The 19971-nt window shown below is 44.5% G+C and overlaps 2 protein-coding genes across 9 annotated transcripts in view; one reads left to right on the top strand and one right to left on the bottom strand.

Moving 5' to 3' along the window:
- The window catches only part of GSE1 (Gse1 coiled-coil protein), a 219167-nt gene extending 214859 nt beyond the window's left edge, over positions 1–4308 (top strand). For all 8 annotated transcript variants that reach the window (XM_077830686.1, XM_077830689.1, XM_077830688.1 and 5 more), the window contains exons 15-16: positions 2424–2527; positions 3522–4308. In XM_077830686.1, the coding sequence (XP_077686812.1) occupies positions 2424–2527; positions 3522–3656 (239 nt within the window). In that variant the 3' untranslated portion in view covers positions 3657–4308. The remainder of the gene's footprint in view (positions 1–2423; positions 2528–3521) is intronic.
- Positions 4309–9831: 5523 nt separating this feature from the next.
- Positions 9832–15606, bottom strand: GINS2 (GINS complex subunit 2). Its single transcript, XM_077831388.1, has 5 exons — positions 15484–15606; positions 14376–14490; positions 12892–12991; positions 11202–11328; positions 9832–10501 (listed from the first exon to the last, which is right to left on the bottom strand). The coding sequence occupies exons 1-5, from the start codon at positions 15571–15573 to the stop codon at positions 10376–10378; spliced, it is 558 nt and encodes a 185-aa protein (XP_077687514.1). The 5' UTR covers positions 15574–15606; the 3' UTR covers positions 9832–10375.
- Positions 15607–19971: the final 4365 nt, after the last annotated feature.

Below are 19971 nucleotides of genomic sequence, written 5' to 3'. Positions count from 1 at the left end.
TTTAAGATCCTCCAACGGAAGGGGCTGTGGAAAAGCAGAAGGCTGTTAATTAGCAGAGGATAGACATAAAGGCGACAGGTGTGTATGAAAATTCATTAATACAACCCAGCGCCTTAGAGCACTGTCTGTAAGGCTGCACAGGGAAATGGAGTCTGGTTTCAAGAGCGCAAAACCCCTTGATGTTTTTCTCCTTAGTCTCCTGCTTTATATTCTTGAAATGTGTCTAAAAATAACCTCGCTGACGCACCACCTCAAGCTGGCAATGGAGATGCCGTACAGGTGTCAAACGGTGACCTGGTGCACCCTCCACTGTGCCCCAAAACAATCAGATCGCTCAACCACTGGCATGTGCTGCACCCAAGGGGCTGTGAGTCATTTTCTTTTGAACAACACTTCACTTAAGGGCTGTCAGTCTCATCTGTGGAGAGACACTTTAGGAATTACAACACGGCTAATTACCAAATGGCGAGCTGGAGCCAAGTCTCAGGAAAACACAAATGCAGATTGATCACCAAGTCTTTCCCTAATTTATTGCAGTTATAAATACATATGTAGCCTGCAACTCAGAGTCTGAAATAGGACTGGGGCATCTTTTACCACTATTGGTGAATCTAATTTAATCTGTTTTACACAGCACCCAGCTCTATGGTTATCCACCTGATTCTCCAGCTCTTAAGACTCGGGTCTTTGTTCATGCCACTGCAATTAGTCCTCCGTGATTAGATGGTTATCAAAAATACACACCAACCTTTCAGTGTCAATACAGCTGGCTAACCTATGAACACCTATGAATGCTCCACACATTCAGTGCTGCACAAATTTTGCTACATGCTGTTTTATTTTCCAGCGCTCTGATTATTCTTTGTGTTCTTGATAAGATGATAGAAATATTGAACAGCCTCCAATGGATCAGCTGCATTAGCTTCCCCTCTCATTTTATCATGGTTAGCTTCCCCTCTCATTTTATCATTGTTAGTGTGCAAGACCCAATAATGTTTCTGATACCCTGGAAGTTAATTACATCTCACTTACTCAGATCCTTATGAATACTGTCTAAATTATCTTTTAAAAAACTGAAAGGTACTGTTAGCTTTCTCAAAGGAGCTTCGGCAGTGTTTTTTCCATAAGCTGCGGATCCTTTATTTGACTTCAGGCTGTCTTGCAGATCAATTTTTACTTTCCTTTAGAAAATGATTATACTAGTTTGCATTCCTGAGATCCTTTCATCTTGGAGGATCCCAAAGTATTTCACCAACAGCACCACTATAATGTAGCTACCTCTGCTGTGGGTGGTGGTAGCCATCTGGCTCAAAGCAGACTGCACATGGAAGGAGGAGTTGTGGACAGGAGTACAGTTCTGCCTTAAGAAAAGTGGCATTGGATGGTTAAACTCCACACGGAGCAGACAGAGTCTCTGTTTAAAGTGTGGAGTCAGAAAATGACAGAGGAAAAATGGACCTCTCTCAACAGCTCTGCTCCCTGTATATATTTGGACTCCTGTCTGATGCTATAATAAGCTTTTATTCCTGTTAGCCTTGCAGAGGCAACAGAGCTGTGGGAGAGGAAGCTGGATGCTATATTTTGGCTCACCCATCAATGGAATCTTTGTTCCAGCTGCAGAGCCTGTTCTCCATTCCCATAGTATTTAGGCACCTAGTTGATGAGGCACAAGTGATAAAGAACCCAGCGTGTCTCTCAGATCCTAGGTCGTATTTGCATGACTGGCAATTAAAAAAATCCTTCCTTTATACATACTGAACACACTTGAACTCAATGGAAGATAGGAGCCTAAACACCTTTAGGAGCTGGGCCTACATTCTGAAGAGGCGGTAAGTCTGGAACCAGCACCATGCTGCATTCTAGAGGCACTGTAAACTGCCTGGAATTTATTTTAATCTACTTGGGAAGGGCAGAGTTAATCCTGCTGGAGTAGGAGAGAATCTGGCGACATGTCCTGCCTTAACTTTTTACAGATCTGTCCAGTGTGTCAGTGCTTGGTTTAAAGAGTGCCAATGGCCATTTCTAGTGAACACACAAATGAACACCTTAGGAACATTGCAGCATGGCACACAAATTTTAGGGAAAAGGCCAAGATATGGAGGACTCTTCAATCCATGAGGTTATGTAGTTTGCTGCACAGTTGATCGCTGGCTACAGTGGTGGAGTCCTTAATCTCCATGACATAATGTGGTGAGAACATTTTCAGTAGTGGTGGATGAAGGTTGAGAGGTCCATGCTGGAGCAGACTGGCATGTCTGACATCCTACCTCTGGCAGTGACCTTCTGAGGTTTCAGAAAAAGGCCAACATCAAGGGTGAGAATTCAAGAGCCTGGTGTGGAAAAGACTAGCCAGACCAGAGATGCTATTAGCCAAATATTCTGATGATACCATGCAAGGCTGATGGTTTCTCATTTGCTTGCAGAACAAAATGTGGAACGCCAAGTGTTGCAGACACAGTGCCGACGGCTGGAGGCCCAGCACTACAGTCTCAGTCTGACTGCAGAGCAGCTGTCACACAGCATGGCGGTGAGTGATTGACCCCACTTTGACACGCTCAGGGGTGGGTGGGGCCGAACCTACTGGAACCCCAGTAGAGGCAAATTGGAGGCTGCCCTTTGGAATGGCAGGTGAGGACAAGAGAACAAACACATGTAGTCGTGTTGCTTAATGCACTACTGGAAAGCACTCAGACACTACAGTGATGAGTGTGATGTAAAAACCTATATAGAATAGCATGCTTCTCAGATGACCTACTGCCCATTTGTATACAACATCCTCTGGAATAAAACTGCACTAGCAAGTATCATGCAGACAGGGCCACTGTAAGCAGCATGACCCTGGTAGCAAGGAAAGGAGACCCATCCAGAGTCTGTGCAAACCTATAAACAACTTGTAGGGCAAAACTACTCCCCTGTGATTCTCTCTGCTTGCTCAGTGCCCCCACCATCAACGGGGATTCAGCATGTGCAGGACAGTAGGATTATTATAACACTTGCCGTGTAGGATTTTTTAAAATGCAGCAGTACAAGTTTTGCCATCCCTTTTAGTTTCCTGGCTGGCCCACTGAAAAGCTGGCTGCATGGTTCCCCACCTCTTCACCACAGGGAAAAGACATGGGCTGGCTCCAGACAAGGCTGGATGTCAGGATCTCCATTCTTAGGGCAGGAGTGATGAAGCAACAGGATGGATAAACGTAAGAGGGAACAGTGCTGGAAAAAATACAGATGCCACAAAGTTTGAGGAAAACATGATTCCGAGCTCACTTACTCAGGTCAAACTCAACGAGACTACCCCAGCACAGGAAAAGAATCAGCTCTTCTGATTTGATCCAACTTTGCTGTAATTTCCATCTGTCCACCAAGCCACCCAAATGTTGACTGCAACAAACCCAGTGGCCTCCCTCTGCAGAACAGCATACTATATCCACCATAGATGCACACCCTGGGAGAGAGGCACTACATGCACATACCAGCATGTCAATGTCCCCTTTTTAACTTTGTTTTTTCCTACTCTCTTACAGGAACTAAGGAACCAGAAGCAGAAGATTGTCTCGGAAAGGGAGCGACTTCAGGCCGAACTAGATCACTTGAGAAAGTGCCTTGCGTTGCCTGCAATGCAGTGGTCTAGGGGTTATTTCAAGGGATATCCCAGGTGACGCTCCCTTGCACTAGGCTGAACATATAGTATAGAAATAATAATCTATTTTATTACCTTGAATATTTAATATTTTTCACTGGGAGGTTTGAAGCTAAAATATAAATGGAGAATGTGCCATGCATGAAGCAAAGGATTATGGGATCCAGAAAAAATACCCACCTCTATCTTGACTTCAATGCAACTGAATCTTTGTAATTCTGCAAGCAACCCACCCATGAAGGCTAGATTTTGTTTAATTTTAATGAGGGGTGTTTTTTTTTTCTCCTTCCCCTCCACTTTTTAATTATTTTTTTTAAAATCTGAAAAAAGACTTCATCAACAACACTAATAACCACCTCCCTGTAGAGGGGGTGCTGTCCACACACAAAATCATTCTTTTGTTGCCATATTAGTCCAACTACTGTACCATGGGGTTTGCCTATTCTTCACTGGGAAGATGGTGTCTCTCGTGTTAAGAGGAAGTTGGGTACACTTTTGAAAGCAAATGAACTGTGTCTCTCACATACGGAAAGCTGTGGTAGCAATCTGCAGAGTAACAAGTCCTGGAAGGAGCAAACACAGCTTCAGAACTTCAGCCTTTCCCTAAATCAGCAGGCTTTCCACTGGAAATGCACTTCGCTATAAAAAATAAAGTGAATAAACAAACCGAAGGTACCTTTTATTACTGTTTGGGGGGTAGGGAGCGGAATGTACAGAACACACATGCACACACCTAGTGAGAGAAACACACACAAATTACATACCCTAGTGGGTAAAATTTTCATACAAACTCAAACGATTTTGCAATTAAAAAAAACAAAGTCAAAAAAGGTGCTTCAGCCTTGTACTGTGTATATATTTAAAAAGTTTTGTATGTTTTTATTACTTTAATTATTGTTATAAAAAGCTTGCCATTTTTAATATGTTTCTGCTTTTTTTTTTTTTTTTTGGCAAAATAACTTGCTTTTAGTGTTTGTACTGCTGCTGGTCAGGACATGAAAAATATTGAAGTGTTTTTTTTAAAAAAAAAAAAAAAAGCTTTCCACTGGGGCATGTGCTATCACTTCTGTTTTTTGCTTTGTGTAGCATCAGTTACTGGTACAGAAAATTCTGTTACTAAAAGGTGAGGAATTAATTATTCCTTACTGCCCTTTCACAGATTTTTTTTTCCCCTTCAGGCTCTTCAAAAGTTACATTACAAATAGGACCAGCTCCTACTAAATAGGGAAGGGAGGGGAAAAGTCTGTGTTGGGAACAAAAGTTCAGGAACTAAATGAACTGTTTGGGTCTATGATTCAGCTTTACTGATGTCTTTCAGCGCTCTGATTAGTACTCTAGAAAAATGTTTTAACGGGGAAGAATGCTTGTGTTAGCAATGAGGTGTTAGAGAACTACAGGAGAGGAAGCAGTGCAGACTGAGCTGAACTTCCCCTGTTCTTTATTCACATGAGAAACACCAGTGGGAATAGGGAGGAGGAAGTAGAAATTCTCCCAGCTTGCCCTTCCAGTTAGTTATTCCTCTGAATAACATTTCTGAACTAGGACGACCTCCTTCACAAAGAGCTCGCTTGAAGTTCAGTTTACGGTTGGGTTATCCCAAACCTAGCTGAGCTCTATTCCTTGTAAGCAGCCAAGGGGCAGCTGCTGGCAAAATTCAGTCTTTTCTGAGCAGTGCACAGGAACCAATTTTGTTTTTTTATTAATTTCTTAGATGGGTGAGGGATACTGTGGGTAATAGGCTTCTGCTTCCCCCTACTTCCTAGCAGCTGGCAGTAATATTGCATTTGCTGTGCATGTTATCAGGAATATTTCGTCTTAAATTAAGATGACGTGGCAGCAGGAGGAACAGCACTAACAGGCTCTTCATTTTCAGCTGTAAATAGACAGGAAAGGCCAGAGGTGGACGTGTCCCATTTCCCTACTCAACAGCTTGAGGGAAGGAGTCATGGGACAGTTGAGGGCAAAAGTAGCACAGACATCTCTGATCAAAATCTACGTACTACTGTCTTGTCTCTAGACTTGGAGATGTCTCCTTCAACAGCAGATTTTGGAAGACAGAGATAGCCAGAGATACCTGTTCTGTTGGAACAGTGAAACACTTGGAGTGGAAAAACAGCCTCTAGTAATCACAACATGCTCTAGACAAGGTTCATAGCCTTCCACCTCCCTGTTATTTGCTTTAGGTTTCTAACAGTCAACACTTAAAAGGCAAGCCATTTAGGCTATGTCTACGCAACACAGCTGTTTGGCAACAGGAGAGAGCTCTCCCACTCACAAAAAACTTCCACCCCCAGCAAGCAGCTTCAGCTGCAGAAGAGCTCTCCTGTCAAAGTGCTGTTCACACCACTGCTTTTTGTCTGCAAAACTTTTGTTGTTCGGGGGGGGGTTCACAGCTCTGAACAACAGAACTCGTTCAGTTTCCAGTGTAGACAAAGCCTCAGTCTATTGCTGGTTTTCAGAAGAAACATTCATGCTGCCCACTAAATCTCAGGCAGGGCAAGAGTTAGCCTATTGCATTCCTAGAAGATTATGTGCTCTCAGATGGCAGTGACAGCTAGTTCAAGCTCTTGCATAGCTCATGATTGAGGAGCCAGCCAGAGTGACGATGAGGGCAGAACAGAGAAAAGCAAATCCATGTGCTACTGTTTAAGTAACATCCACCTGTTGTTAAATGCAGCACCTAGAGGCTATGATTTCCCTTTAGCCATAGCTCCTACAAACACCCAATTGCAACCCTGCTACAGTTTCCACATTGAAGGCTCTTTTCCCTCCTTCCTCCCCCCATGACAATCAGATTAAATAAAGCTAAGGCTGTAATGCCGCATGAACAATAAATAAGGAAAAGGACCAGAAAGGAAAGCTAAAACTAATGCCTATGGTAAGCCATGCAATTCTATATTTTTTCCCCTTTTGTATTGGTTTTTAGGGCAGTACAAACAGCAAACCTCCAGCCTATCTTGAGCCCATTCCATTTTGCAAATGGAAGAAAATAAAGCAGTCGCTGACTAGTGTCAATTTAGCTTTATCAAAAAAGCTGAAATGATGGATTGTATGACTGCTCATGTGTGATTCTTCTTTTCTGGTGGGCTGACACTATTTTCCCTCTGGGAGACTGAAGAGCAGACAAAACTACATCAACATATACAATAGGAAGAACAGCAAATATTACACTGCACAGTTGACTTCAGAGCTGAGTTATGCCACTCTGGTTTCAGAGTATTTACATGAAGGAACTTCTGTCTTCCATGACTAGCAATGTCTTCACAGCAACAGGCCTGCAGTTTTCCTTTCACTCAGAGGGCAGAGATCTTTTTTAAAGTGCCATTCTGAGCAGGCAAGTGACTAGAATACTATGTGGTTTTAAAGATTTACTCTCAGTTGATGCTTTTGTTATCAGACTTGCCTATTTTTACAACTTAAAGCGAGCCCATTTTTAATGCCAAGGTAGGTTACTGCTAACCTGAAACTAAAGCCATAGCCTTCCTGCTTCATACACTGTCAGCAATCAAAGATTCTAGCATCAGAATTTAGTTGGCAATGCTGCTGCTGAGGTAACTAGAATTTAGCTTCTGGTGTTCAGTCTTGTAAATACTACACGACTGACAGCAGAAAAAAGTTGAGTGGGTAGTAGTAGATGAGGCAGCTATGACTCAGAATACACCAAGCCGCAATGTAATGCTGTTTTTAGAGTCACTTTTCTAATCGTAATTGCATTTTAAATATTGGAGGCTCTTTAAAAAGAGCAGGGCTCAGTTTAAAGAAAGAAAGGAAGTTACCACTGCTTTGTGTTTAAGGTCTATTCTTGCATGAGCAAAAAAAGCGCATTAAAAAAAGCACACAAATTCTTGGTTTAACTTACCTGTTTAAGAAGCAAAATACACTTATGGCTGACAGTTCTTTAAACCAGATTGCATAGCAAGCCTTTGGCCTACTAGCTGCCAATTCTCAGACTTCATGATAATTTTAACACAGAAAAATACACTTATGTTTAAATCACTGTTTCCCCTCCCAGCCTATGATAAAAAAGTTCATTGTCAGTTTACCTATCAATTTCAATACACTGCAGAGTGGGAGTTCACAAGCACACCACCAGATGGCAATGTTTATGAGCCTGTTTGAAAATGTAACTTTGCTTTGCAACAATTCCTGTACTTGAGTGTTGATTCCACCCCTATCCCCCATTCCTCAAATACCAATAGAGAAAGGAGCTAATCACCAACTTCTTGACCCACTGCTTAAAAAGTCTCAGTAATACTCCCCTCCCTCTCCCCTGCCCCAAGGGCCATGTTGACTGGTTGTGTTTATTTGTACGTACCCTGTGCAGAATTGCTAGAGCAGTAAAAACCGGAGCATGGGAGGGAGAGGCAGAGGGGGAGGAAGCCCAAGCCTGCTGGGGGCAGTTTAGATGCTGTGAAAGAAAAATTAAATCTGTTCTAAGTGTACTTGTTTGAATTAATTGTAATGTAATATATTATTTGTTGAATGTAGTAATTAGGTATTTATGAATATATTGCTGTAATTTCTGACAACATCCAAAAAATAAAATTGTCCTAAATCATGGCAAAGGATTGTTTTTCCCTCCCACTAGTGGATGGAAAAGTTACACTGATCCAGAGTGAAGGACAACATGTGCAATGCACTGCCATTTACAAGATTGCAGCAAAAAGGCATTGTGTGGTTGACACTACATCATGGCATTTAGCCAGCACCCAGCCCAGCTTGGGCTCTACAAGCTGTTTTAAGTCAGGGGATTCGTTATTTCAGAAGGATCAAGTCAGTCCAGAGTATCCTACCTCCTGTTCCATCATCAGATACATAGGCCAGTTCACTCTGAACCACCTCACTATAATGAGATACATACAAGTTAACCAGAGACTACATAAAAGAGAATGCGATAGCAAAAACAGCACAGGGGAAGCTCAGAAGGGAGTGGATGGTGGGAGATATCTGGAAGACCGTTCAATGTTTGAGAGTAAAGGCAGTAGGGAAACATTTGTCTGAAGACATGGGGAACATTATGGTGATTAAATACTGCTGCCTGATGAGAGCCATGGACAACAGACTTGCTTTCCATTGAGTGAAGGGCAGCCCCCATACACACACATTCAGCTACATTTGATTCCTTGTGGTATTCACAGTGATGCAAGTGCTATAACTGAGCCTAAAGCCAACAGTAAGACCAGTTTATAGATTCTGAGATAGACAAGGCCCCTAATGTCAGCTGCAAAGGGCAAGAGAAGAGGAGGTGTTTTCACACAATAGCATCTAGATCTTCACACAATTAGTGTACCAGTGGATGTTAAAGGAAAAGGAGTCTTATTCCTCCGACAGACAGTTCACTTTTATATGCATGATTTTTTTTTTTTTTTAAACAAATAGTAACTTCAGTCAAAAGATCAAATGAACAATACATCACCGTGATAGATCTTCCAACTACCAGGAATATTTCCTTCCGGTCCTCCAACTGGTTTTTGAACCCACTTCTTAGTCTTCCAAACAGCCAGCAGATTGGCTAGGTTCTCCCCTTTACTGCTATCCACACAGAGCCTAGCACAGCAACTGGCATTGATTAAAGATTAGATTCAGCGCACTGGGAGCTAAGCTACATCATAATCTTTTGCTTTCAAACTATCACCTATCCCTGCAGCGTCCAGGAACAGGCTCTATGAATGCCACCTAATATTCTCTGTTGCAGAGATTATTGTTATGATAATACTATATTCAGGAAAACCAACAAAGGGATTGTTTTTTCTTAGTATAAATGAGAGAAATGCTGCTGGTAAGCTACCACCTGCCACAGCTGTATCCACAAAGAATCTCAGTGGCCTGCTAGAAGCAGTATCTGAACCAAATGAGGTAGTGCGTGTTCTCTTTAAAGCTGTATCTTCCCACTGAGGGAGAAATACAAAGCTACAAGTGCACAGAGAGAGAACAGTGCACTTAAATGGCCTTGGCCAGCCAGCCACGTGACCTCATCTATCAGCCGTGCTCAGAGATGAATATATGTTGTAAGTGATGGCCCAGTTGAAGAAACAAGCCTCACCATGCAGTAGAGTTGTGTTAAAATCCATATATCACTCTGTACCCCAAGGAAGCCACAGGACTGCTGTGCATCCAGGTGTTTAAAACAGTCCTATTCTGTGATCTTCCTCAGCCAAGCTTTAGACAACCAGAGGAAGGAGAAGAACAAACACTAAACTAAGAGCATATTTATTGCTGCTACATATCATTTAAGAGATATAAAAAATCCCTCCAATAAGGCAATAACAAGAAAAACCTCCCCACAGCATCTAACTGCTGCAACCAATTCATCTTGCAAAGACAGCTGCACATGGGGCTGGAAGAGTTCTGCCAGGTAGAATCATTTGTTTTGCCAAAGATGCTCATTATAGAGCAGAAGCTGTTCACGAGAGCTGCTGAGCAGGGAATGCCCTCTGTGCCATCAGCAGTCCTCAACTTATTAATATGCAGCCACAAGGCTGCCTTCTTTCTATTGCCTGCATGCAAACTGAGGGAAACCAGCCTTCATGCAAACACCACAGAGCCTCAAGTTAGACACAATTGACAGGAAATGTATAAGACTTGCATGGTTTTTAGCAGAGATCTATACAGGGCATTTAAGACATAAAAACAGCATAAGGCAAGTTCCATTAGGACTCATTAATAGTGTCCATAGGGCAGAGTCCTCCTACTATTATTGCCTCATCCCATGAGGGTTTTAGACTGTCAGAAGGCATCTTAGAAATCCTGGGACTGGGCACTCTCACCCGGCTGAAGGTTTGTGCGTAGCTTGTACATGTGATCTAAGGCTTGAGTAAGAAAAGTCCCAGTGGTGTTGATCTCCATCAAGGTCAGATTATCCAGCTAAAAGACAAGGAGGGTGACATTACAGCAGTATTTGGGGAAGCAGCACTACAGTCTCTCACTATGGCAAAGGAAGGTCAATCTATGGACAAGTCTACACTACAAAATTAAGTTGACATAAGTTACGTGAACATACAGCCACTGCAGTAATTAAAATCGATTATGCATGTCCACACTACCCTCCTCCTGTTGGCAGTGCATATCGTCAACAGGAGCACTGCCACCAATTTAAATGACAGTGGAGCACTGAAAGCCCGGAGCCCAGCCACTGGGGCTGACAGCTGGGGCTCCAAGCTGTCAGACACCAGGGGCTGACAGCCAGAACAGACAGTGCAGTTTCGACAGTGACACTCTGTCGACCTAACTACATCAACCTAAGCAGCTATGCCTCTTGCGGAGGTGAAGTTATAAGGTTGGTGTACTGGGTGACTTACATCATCGAGAGCAACATTGTAGTGCAGATGCTTAGAGCTGAAAGAAGCATTGCAGCATTTGGAACAACATAATACAGTGGAGTAAAAAACCCATATGGCTATAGTTCTCAACTGACAAATAACCAAATCACCAAAAAAAAGCTACTACTGGAACTTTCACCAGCAATATTAATCATTCACAAGCCACATAATCACACAGCATCTTGAACATTCCCAGGCCAAAACCAGCAGACTTATCAGCCCACCCCAGATTTCCCTTACTGTACCTTGGCATGGGCCTCCTGCTGTCTGACAAAGCTGTCCGCAGACAGCCGCAGTTTAGCTAGCCGTGTATCCCAGGTATCCTTAACCAGTGTTCGGATTTCATCTGCTTTCGGGATGCTATCTGAGGCACTAGAAGAGGAGGAGGAAGGTCGGTCAGAACAGGCTGCAAGGGACTAATACATTAAGTCTCTGGCATGAGTAACACTGGCAGCTTCTCGAAGCATGAACAGAGTAGTTTGCTTTATACAAAGAGGGAACACTGAAATCCAAAGTGCTGCTGCTTCTGCAGCTGGGGTTTTCTGGATACTTTATTTACCCAGGAAAGCTCAGTTTTCAATACAATCCTTCTGGTCTTTAATTGCCCAGATGGTTTGGAATACCAGGAAGTCCAATAACCTGGCCAAAGTCACAAGTAAAACAGCAACTCAATGGCTCAACTGTTATTAGAGCTCAAGTTCAGCCCGGTACTCTTACCGTTCAATCACAAGGACCATACAGGTTGTGTCACATAACATCCTAATGGTTAGGCAATTAAACACTTCCACAAGGACCTCAAGAGATCAGATCAATTCACCTGGACAGAAGTGTCCTGGTTATTCTAGGTTTATTCTAGTGTTAGAAAAGGGTCTGTGTGCTAAGAGGTTGTAAGCATCAAAAAAAAACAAAACAAAAAAAAAACAGTTGGGCTTCAAATGGCCAGTCCTCTGTAATCAAGGGCTTTTCAAGTCAGAAGGGTATGTGCTTAGAAGAGTAGTTCTTGACCAAGGGTACGCATACCCCTGGGGGTATGCAGAGGTCTTCCAAGGGGTACTTCAACTCATCTAGATACTTGCCTAGTTTTACAACAGCATAAAAAGCACTAACAGTCAGTACAAACTAAAATTTCATACAGATGACTTGTTTATACTGCTCTATATACTGAAATGTAAATACAATATTTGTATTGCAACTGTTTTAAACGGTAAAAATGAGAAAGTAAGCAATTTTTCTGTAATGGTGTGCTGTGGCACTTTTGTATTTTTATGTCTGATTTTGTAACCAAATAGCTTTCAAGTGAGGTGAAACTTTGGGTATGCAAGTCAAATCAGACTCCTGAAAGCGGTGCAATAGTCTGGAAAGGTTGAGAGCCACTGGCTTAGAAGAAATACCAGCCAGAAAGCTAATTTTATTGTAATGAAATGTCTTAGCAGACATGACAGTTTAGAGTCAGGTCATCCCCAATCCCTGCTTTCCAGGCTGAGAAAGGAAGAATTTCCCAACTCCTAAAGGGTAGCCTAACAGCAGCAGAAGGCAGAGAAGTCTGGAAGGATTAAGCTGCTGGGCCTCTCAGGTAGATTGAGAGCTGTGAATCTGTATAAATGAAGATAAAAAATATGCTAAATACATCCAGGGCCACTACACTTAGTTACTTCTGTATGCAGCGCTGGAGTCCAGTTATCACACCACAGAACAAGTGAAACCAAGTTAATAAATACAAAGGCTACCATTAGGTAAGTGCCCTAGCAAAATCTTGATGTACTTTGGAATAAGCCTCCTGTTAACACTTTCCCAAAGGCCTCAAAATTTAAATCCAATCAAATCCTAAAAGCTTTCCTATGTCACGACTCACATTCCTGAATATTTACCAACCTCAAACCCAACTGGGCAGGGAGGAAAGTGCCTTTGACTGACTACAGTAAGAGACCTACTTACTAGTTTAACAGCAGCTTAGTTAGTTCCATGTAGTAGGGACTGGGCATTGGAGTGAAAGTGTCCTCTTTGCGTTCCTGATCCCGGATTTCCTCCAGCTTTTCTGAAACACAATTGGAAGAGTTATACTTTACCAGATGTTTCAATGCGCTGGTGTCAAGTCCTCCCATGGAAGCTGCACCCCTTAACCAACTTTGCAGGATGAACTGCCAGTTTCGTGTTTACATCAGGAGGAATCAGCACTTAGGTGGAGACACCAGCTGCTGCAGGAGAAACAAGTCTAATGTTCAAAAGTTGATCTGATCTCATGTCTAGAAGAGAAAGTGGACCTCAACTCATATGGGAGAAAGGGACACCCACCAACCCAGGATTGCAGTGACAAGAGCTGAGGAGAAACATTCAGTCCAACATGGTTAGAAGGATGAATCACCGTCACCACCTGGGACATGAGGAGAGAAGGAGTCACATGACTGGAGAGAGCGCTCCTCCAAAAAAGGAACCTTTCTGCCAACTAACATTTTGGCTCACTGATTTGCACTCTCTGGAATGAGGAAAATGTGGAAAAGGGAGAATGTTTAGAGACACAAGCCTCTTCACTCTTCCTGAGATTCCATCATTACCTGCTTCCTGCCCTCCTCAACTATACATTTCTCTCAAGATGGCAGAATGGAGGGGGCTAGGATTTTTATTTCTAATGGGAGGAACATACATCACATTGGGGTAAAATCTCTTCAGCGCCTGACTGCCTTCAAGGGACAAAGGAGAATGAGGAGATTAGAACTTCTTTATGCTCTCCAAAGACACCCTCTTCCATAGAGATGAGGCTAGAAAAAAAGAGGTGCTAAAAGGCAGCAGACCCTGCCTTGATTATAACAATACTCTGCATTTTTATTACAAACAAATCTCCCCACTGAGGTAGACAAGTATGATTCTCATTTTACAGGTGGCCAAATAAAGCCAAGAACAGTGAAGTGGCCAGCTGAAGATCACACTGAAACCAGTGGTAGAACGGGGACGCAGTATTTGAAACCAATTTTATGTATCAGAATAAGAATATATTCTAACTACACAGATTAAAAATTAAAACAAGGATATGCTAAAAATCATACTAGTTTGCAGTGTTGTCATAGCCATGTTGGTCCCAGGATATTAGAGAGACAGGTGGGTGAGGTAATATTTCTTACTGAACCAACTTCTGTTGGTGAAAGAGACAAGACCTGAAGAACAGCTCCGTGTAAGCTCGAAAGTTTGTCTCTATGACCAACAGAAATCAATCCAACAAAAGACACTACCTCACCCACCTTGTTGGTCTAAAACCATGCTAGGTCTCGAAAATCTCAGCAACAATTCTTCCCATAACTCCATTTGTCCTTGCAACTTTCCCTTGGGAAAAGTGCAAAGGTCCAATTCCTGTATTTCAGGACTCCCCACTAGCCCTGCAGCCTGGCTAAGTCCATGCCAGATCTGTAGGCTACTGTTCTCCTTACCAGCATCCATCCATTCAGGAGGTATTAGCCGACACTTCTGTCTCTGTTTTAGGTTAACAGCTAGCCAAAGAGGCACTTCCACAGGCAAGCCAGGATTAAAGGGACCCAAATCCCCCTGGAAAATGAAATTCAGTATGAAAATAAGGAAAGGAGAAGTAACAGAGCAGGGAAAATTGTGACCTCTTTGAAAATCTAGTCTTCCTTCATCAGCCTCACACTGCTGAAGGATCAACAGTTTCCTGTAGATTTAGGGAAGCCACCCCATGCCAACTGAAATCACCCCTCCTTTTGGTCCCAGATCCCATCACAGTTCTCCTCTCTCCCCTTAGCAGTAACCACTTACATTTTGATGACACTTTCTATCCTAAAGGGTTTCATAAGCTATATATGAAAATTACTTCTCCCATCTCTGAAAGGTAGCCCCTTTGGCTGTGGGTGGGCAATGGGAGATGTTTTAACAGTAGAACAACTAGTGTAGGGCAGTAAGTGCAGGTGAGTCTTCTACCCACTGGCGCTGCAGGAGGGATCTGGGCTCACAGGCAGTTAGCCAAAGGGAATGCAGAGGTTAGGAAGAGCCAGGCGGGTAACGTAACGTTCACGACTGGGCACTTTGCTGTTACTCCATTATTGGCTTTGGTATCGCTATGAATTTTACTGGCAGGCGCCCAGACCCCATGGTGATGGGCGGCAGGCTATAGAGATACCATTGCCGCCTATCAGGATGTCAGTAGCCCCACTGCGGAGCGGGTCAGCCCCAAATGGCTCTCCGGCCCCGGCCCGCGGGCCAGGACCATCTCCCCGCCATCCCCTCCCCGCAGCCGAGCCCCGGGCCACCCCATCTCCCGGCCCTGCTTCCCTACGTAAGCCCACTGCGGGCGCCCCCCGTGCTGTTCCCCGAACTGGGCCCTGACCTCCCAGCTGCCTCCGTCAGGGCCCCGGCCCCGTGACACCCGAGAGCCCAGCCCCCACCCCGGCCCGCTTGCCTGCGCCCCCGCCCGCACGGCCCTGCCCCCGAGCCCAGCCCCTATTTACCCCCCCGCCCCCCAAACACGCGCCGGTCCGGCCCCTTAACCCCCGAGCCCAGGCCCCAGGCCCTACGGCCCCGCACCCCGATGAGGTAGATGCGGTCCAGGCTGAAGTTGGGGATGACGGTCACCAGCTCCTTCTCGGCCAGGAACTCGGCCTCGGCGGGATCCATGGCCCTGAGGGGCCGCCGCCGCCGCCAGCCCGCCCGCCGGAACTGGATCTCGCGGCACGCGCGCGCCCGTCCACACCCTTTGCCATTGGCTGGGAGGGAGACAGGCCCCGCCCCCCGACGCCCCCTCGCCAGACGCTGCCTGTTTCTGAGCGGCGCGAGAAGCTAGCTTTGGTTTCCCGATCTCGGGTTAAACGCGGGGCTCGCACGTAAAGAGGCTCTGATTGGCTTATGAAGATTTATAGTCTCTCTCTGATTGGCTTAGTCACATACATCGTGGTACGCGATTGGCTGAGCGGCTAGAATGAGTTCCAGCCAATCAGAACGCTCTTGAGCCCAGGTCCTCAAGCTGGGGGGAGGACGGTCCCTTGAGGGAGGATGGTCCCCGCGGGATGCCGCCGGCCCGTGCAGGCCCCATTCCCAGAGGGTGAGGCAGTGACTCAGGCCCGCTGCCGTCTTCGAGCCTGGCTGAGCCCGCCCTACCGTGTGTCATAGACCCCGCACTGCGCGTTCCCGCGGGGGATTCCCCTCCGGACCCGGAGTCCCGGCCCCAAGGAGATGGAGCTCCCCCCAGTCCCATTGCCTCCTGTTCTGCCCTCTCCAGCCCCCACTCCAGATGTTTTAGGTTAGGGGCCAGTCTCCCCTCCTGGGCCGCTTGCCCCGTGTTTCCAGCGGGCTGCAGGACTCCAGAGCCATCTCTCTCCTTTGCAGCCTGTGCTCTGCTCCCCTTCCTCCTAATCAGCATCACCCGTGCAGCTGTGCTCCACTGGGCCTTGGCACACCTGGCACCGACCCTGAGCGGGCTGAGAGCCAAGAGCCTGAGTCTCAGCTCTGGCCTACCCTGGGGTTTTAGGCATGGGGCACAGTTTACACCTCTGCCGCACAGCTCCCAGCTCTGCTAAAGGTTTGCACAAGTACAGATACGCTGCAGGTAAGCACCTGACTTTGCTGTAGATGCCAAAAGCAGTGAGAGTGGGAGGATCTAAGTTCCAGATCCTCTGCTGCCTTTCACCTCTCTACAGATCTTATATGGTCCCCAATCCCCATTACCATAATGTCTGAGCAGTTCACAGCCTGCAATCTGTTTCGCCAGTTTGGTTTAGGCATTTGACTCTTTGCTCTGTATTTCTTTAACTGCAGGTTTATGGAATTGTTGCTTTGTTTTCCCATCGCTATCTGTGACAGTGGTGTGTCTTGGACAGAGAAGGGATCTTGATTTATTAATATTAATAAGATAGCACCTAGAGGCGAAGGCCCTATTGTACTAGGCACTGTACAAATGTATAACAGATAGTCCCAGCCCTGAAGAGCTTATGCTGTAGTGTAAGATCACAGCCAACAATAGGCAACCGGGCTGAGCCCAAGGAAATAAAGAGATGACATTAATCAGCATGAAAAACAGCAGTCCGAGCAAACCAGCTGCTTGCCTGCCCACAATCATTGTTGGGTATGTTGTAAGCATCACAGTAGAGAAGTATTTTAAGGAGGGATTTTTCAACTATTCCTCACCTCTGATCTTGATCCTTCTCCCCATCACTTGTTAATTAAAAAGAAAAACCATCTCCAAACACACAGCAATCAGGATGTGTTTAAGAATGGAGGATGAAGGGGTAATCACTAGCAAACAGCATGGATTTACCAAGAACAAATCATTCCAAACCAGCTTGATTTCCTTCTTTGACAGTGTGACTGATTTGGTGGATAGGAGGAATGCAGTGGACATAATATACCGGGACTTCAGCAAGGCTTTTGACCTGACACTGTGGTAAGTAAGCTGGAGAAATGTGGGCTTGACAGAACTACTATTAAGAGAACATAAGAACATCCTGGCTAATAGCCATTGATGGACCTATCCTCCATGAACTTATCTAGTTCTTTTTAGAACCCTGTTATAGTCTTGGCCTTCACAACATCCTCTGGCAAGGAGTTCCACAGTTTGACTGTGCGTTGTGTGAAAAAATATTTCCTTTTGCTTGTTTTCAACCTGCTGCCTATTCATTTCATTTGGTGATCCATAGTTCTTGTGATATGAGAAGGAGTAAATAACACTTTCTCCACACCAGTCATGATTTTATAGGCCTCAATCATATCCCCCCCTTAGTCATCTCTTTTCCAAGCTGAAAAGTCCCAGTCTTATTAATCGCATCTCATACAGAAGCTGTTCCATAACCCAAATCATTTTTATTGTCCTTGTCTGAACCTTTTCAAATTCCAATATATCCTTTTTGAGATGGGGCGACCACATCTGCACGCAGTATTCAAGATGTGGGTGTACCATGGATTTATATAGAGGCAATGTGATATTTTCTGTCTTATTATCTATCCTTTTCTTAATGATTCCCAGCATTCTGAGGATACACAATTGGTTAAACAACTGCAAACAAAAAGTAACTATTAATGGACTGATGTCAGATTGGAGGGAGGTCTCAAGTGCCTTTTGACAGGGATCTGTTCTGGGTCCAGTGTTTAACATCTTTATTAATGACCTGGATGTAGATATAGAGAGCATACTGACCAAGTTTGCAGATGACACAAACCTAGGAGTGGTTGCCAATACTTGGCAGGATAGAGCTAAAATTCAGAGGGATCTTGATAAACTGGAGAACTGGGCTATATATACATATATATATAAACAACAAAATGAAATTAAACAAAGACAAATGTAAGGTCTTAGGGAAGAAAAAACAAATACAGAATGGGGGAAAACTGGCTTGGCAGCAGCACTGCTGAGAAGGATCTGAGTTATGGTGGATCAAAACCTCAGCATGAGTCAGCAATGCAATGCTGTTGCCAAAAAAGTAAATGCAGTTTTAGATTGTGTTAATAGAGGCATAGCATGAAAGTCATGGGAGGTGATAGTACCACTCTACTCGGCACTGGTTAGGCCTTAGATGAAGTACTGTATCCAGTTTTGGTCTCCAGTGTATAGAAAGGATGTAGAGAAAGTGGAAAGGATTCAGAGGCAAGCAACAAAGATGATCAAAGGGATGGAATGCAAGCCATATGAGCAAAAACTGAAGGAACTGGGTACGTTTAGTTTGGAAAAGAGGAGATTAAGTGGGGATATGACAGTGGTCTTCAGATACTTGAAAGGCTGCTATAAAAAAAGATGAAGAAAAGTTGTTCTCTTTTGCCAAAGAGGACAGGACAAGAGGCAATGGGTTCAAACTACAGTTTAGCAGATTTAGATTAAATCTCAGGAAAAACTTTCTAGCTGTAAGAACAGTAGGACAATGGAACAGACTGTCTAGGGAGGTTGTGGAAGCTTCTTCACTGGAGGTTTTCAAAAGGAGGCTGGATAGCCATCTGTCTTGGATGGTTTAGACACAACAAATCCTACGTCTTGGCAGGGGGTTAGACTATATGGTCCTTGTGGTGCCTTCTAACCCTATGATTCTAAGAAAAAAACAACAAATAAAACTGTCAAGACACATTGAAGATGTTAATGTCCAAAGTTATGCAGGGGAAAGAAAAAAATAAAAGGCTTTTATCCCAGAGTGATTTAGAGCACTGTCAGCCAGGCTGTTAGGTTGTCAGGTTGTCATGGAAACAGAAAGCCTTCAAACAATATTAGCAGTGACAGATCTATTTAATGGTGTGTTCTTGCAATCCTGTTCAAAACACCACCTATTTCTCTGTCTTGCCTCCGTGGTGTCCCAGCAACAGCAGCAACCTTGATGCAATGGGAAGAATAAAAAGGACCCAGTGTCAGGTATACTGTGTTTCCCCACAAAAAGTCTTTCCCAGGGAGCCACTTTTCCTCTTCTTACCCCTCATCAACCACTCCGTTATTCTCTCCCTCACCCAAACCAGGATCTGTAGCATTGAAAGCCGAACCACTCTACATTGCATGAATAAAAATGATAGCACCACAGTTGCAGGATGATAATAATCCCATTTTGTGGCTGTCACTCAAAGGCCTTGTTATGTCTGGGTCTGATTTTCCTTCACTCTGCTCTCACCCCCTTCCCATAAAAAATAAATCGAAGCGCCATCTTACTCGCAGCAGCTGCCAATGGTTCCTATTGATTGATTTTTATTGATTGATATTTTATGATGCCCTAAGGGCTTTTTTTTTAATTAAGTGAGTTTTGTGTGTATGAAAAGTGCCAGACGGGCAGCTCCTCGGGCCTCTGTTTATCAGTGGAAGAGGGACAGCATTGGGAGTGGCACTGGCAGGGCAAGCTGCCCCTGGCGAGGTGTCTCATTTCTGACTGGGGGAACCATCTGTTGGGGGTGAGAAAGCAGCTCAGTCTCCATCACTCGATCACCCTTGGCTTCCTTGCTGTGCCTGCCAACAAGGAGGGACCAAATAGTGCCAATTGCACTTGGAGTCAGCAATATGACTAACCCCAAGCATTTTAAAAAAAAAATGAATCAGGCCCCAAAACATGCGATTGG

This window comes from Eretmochelys imbricata, chromosome 12 (genome assembly GCF_965152235.1).
Source record: "Eretmochelys imbricata isolate rEreImb1 chromosome 12, rEreImb1.hap1, whole genome shotgun sequence".
NCBI lineage: Eukaryota > Metazoa > Chordata > Testudines > Cheloniidae > Eretmochelys > Eretmochelys imbricata.
This window is presented reverse-complemented; position numbering and strand designations above follow the sequence as displayed.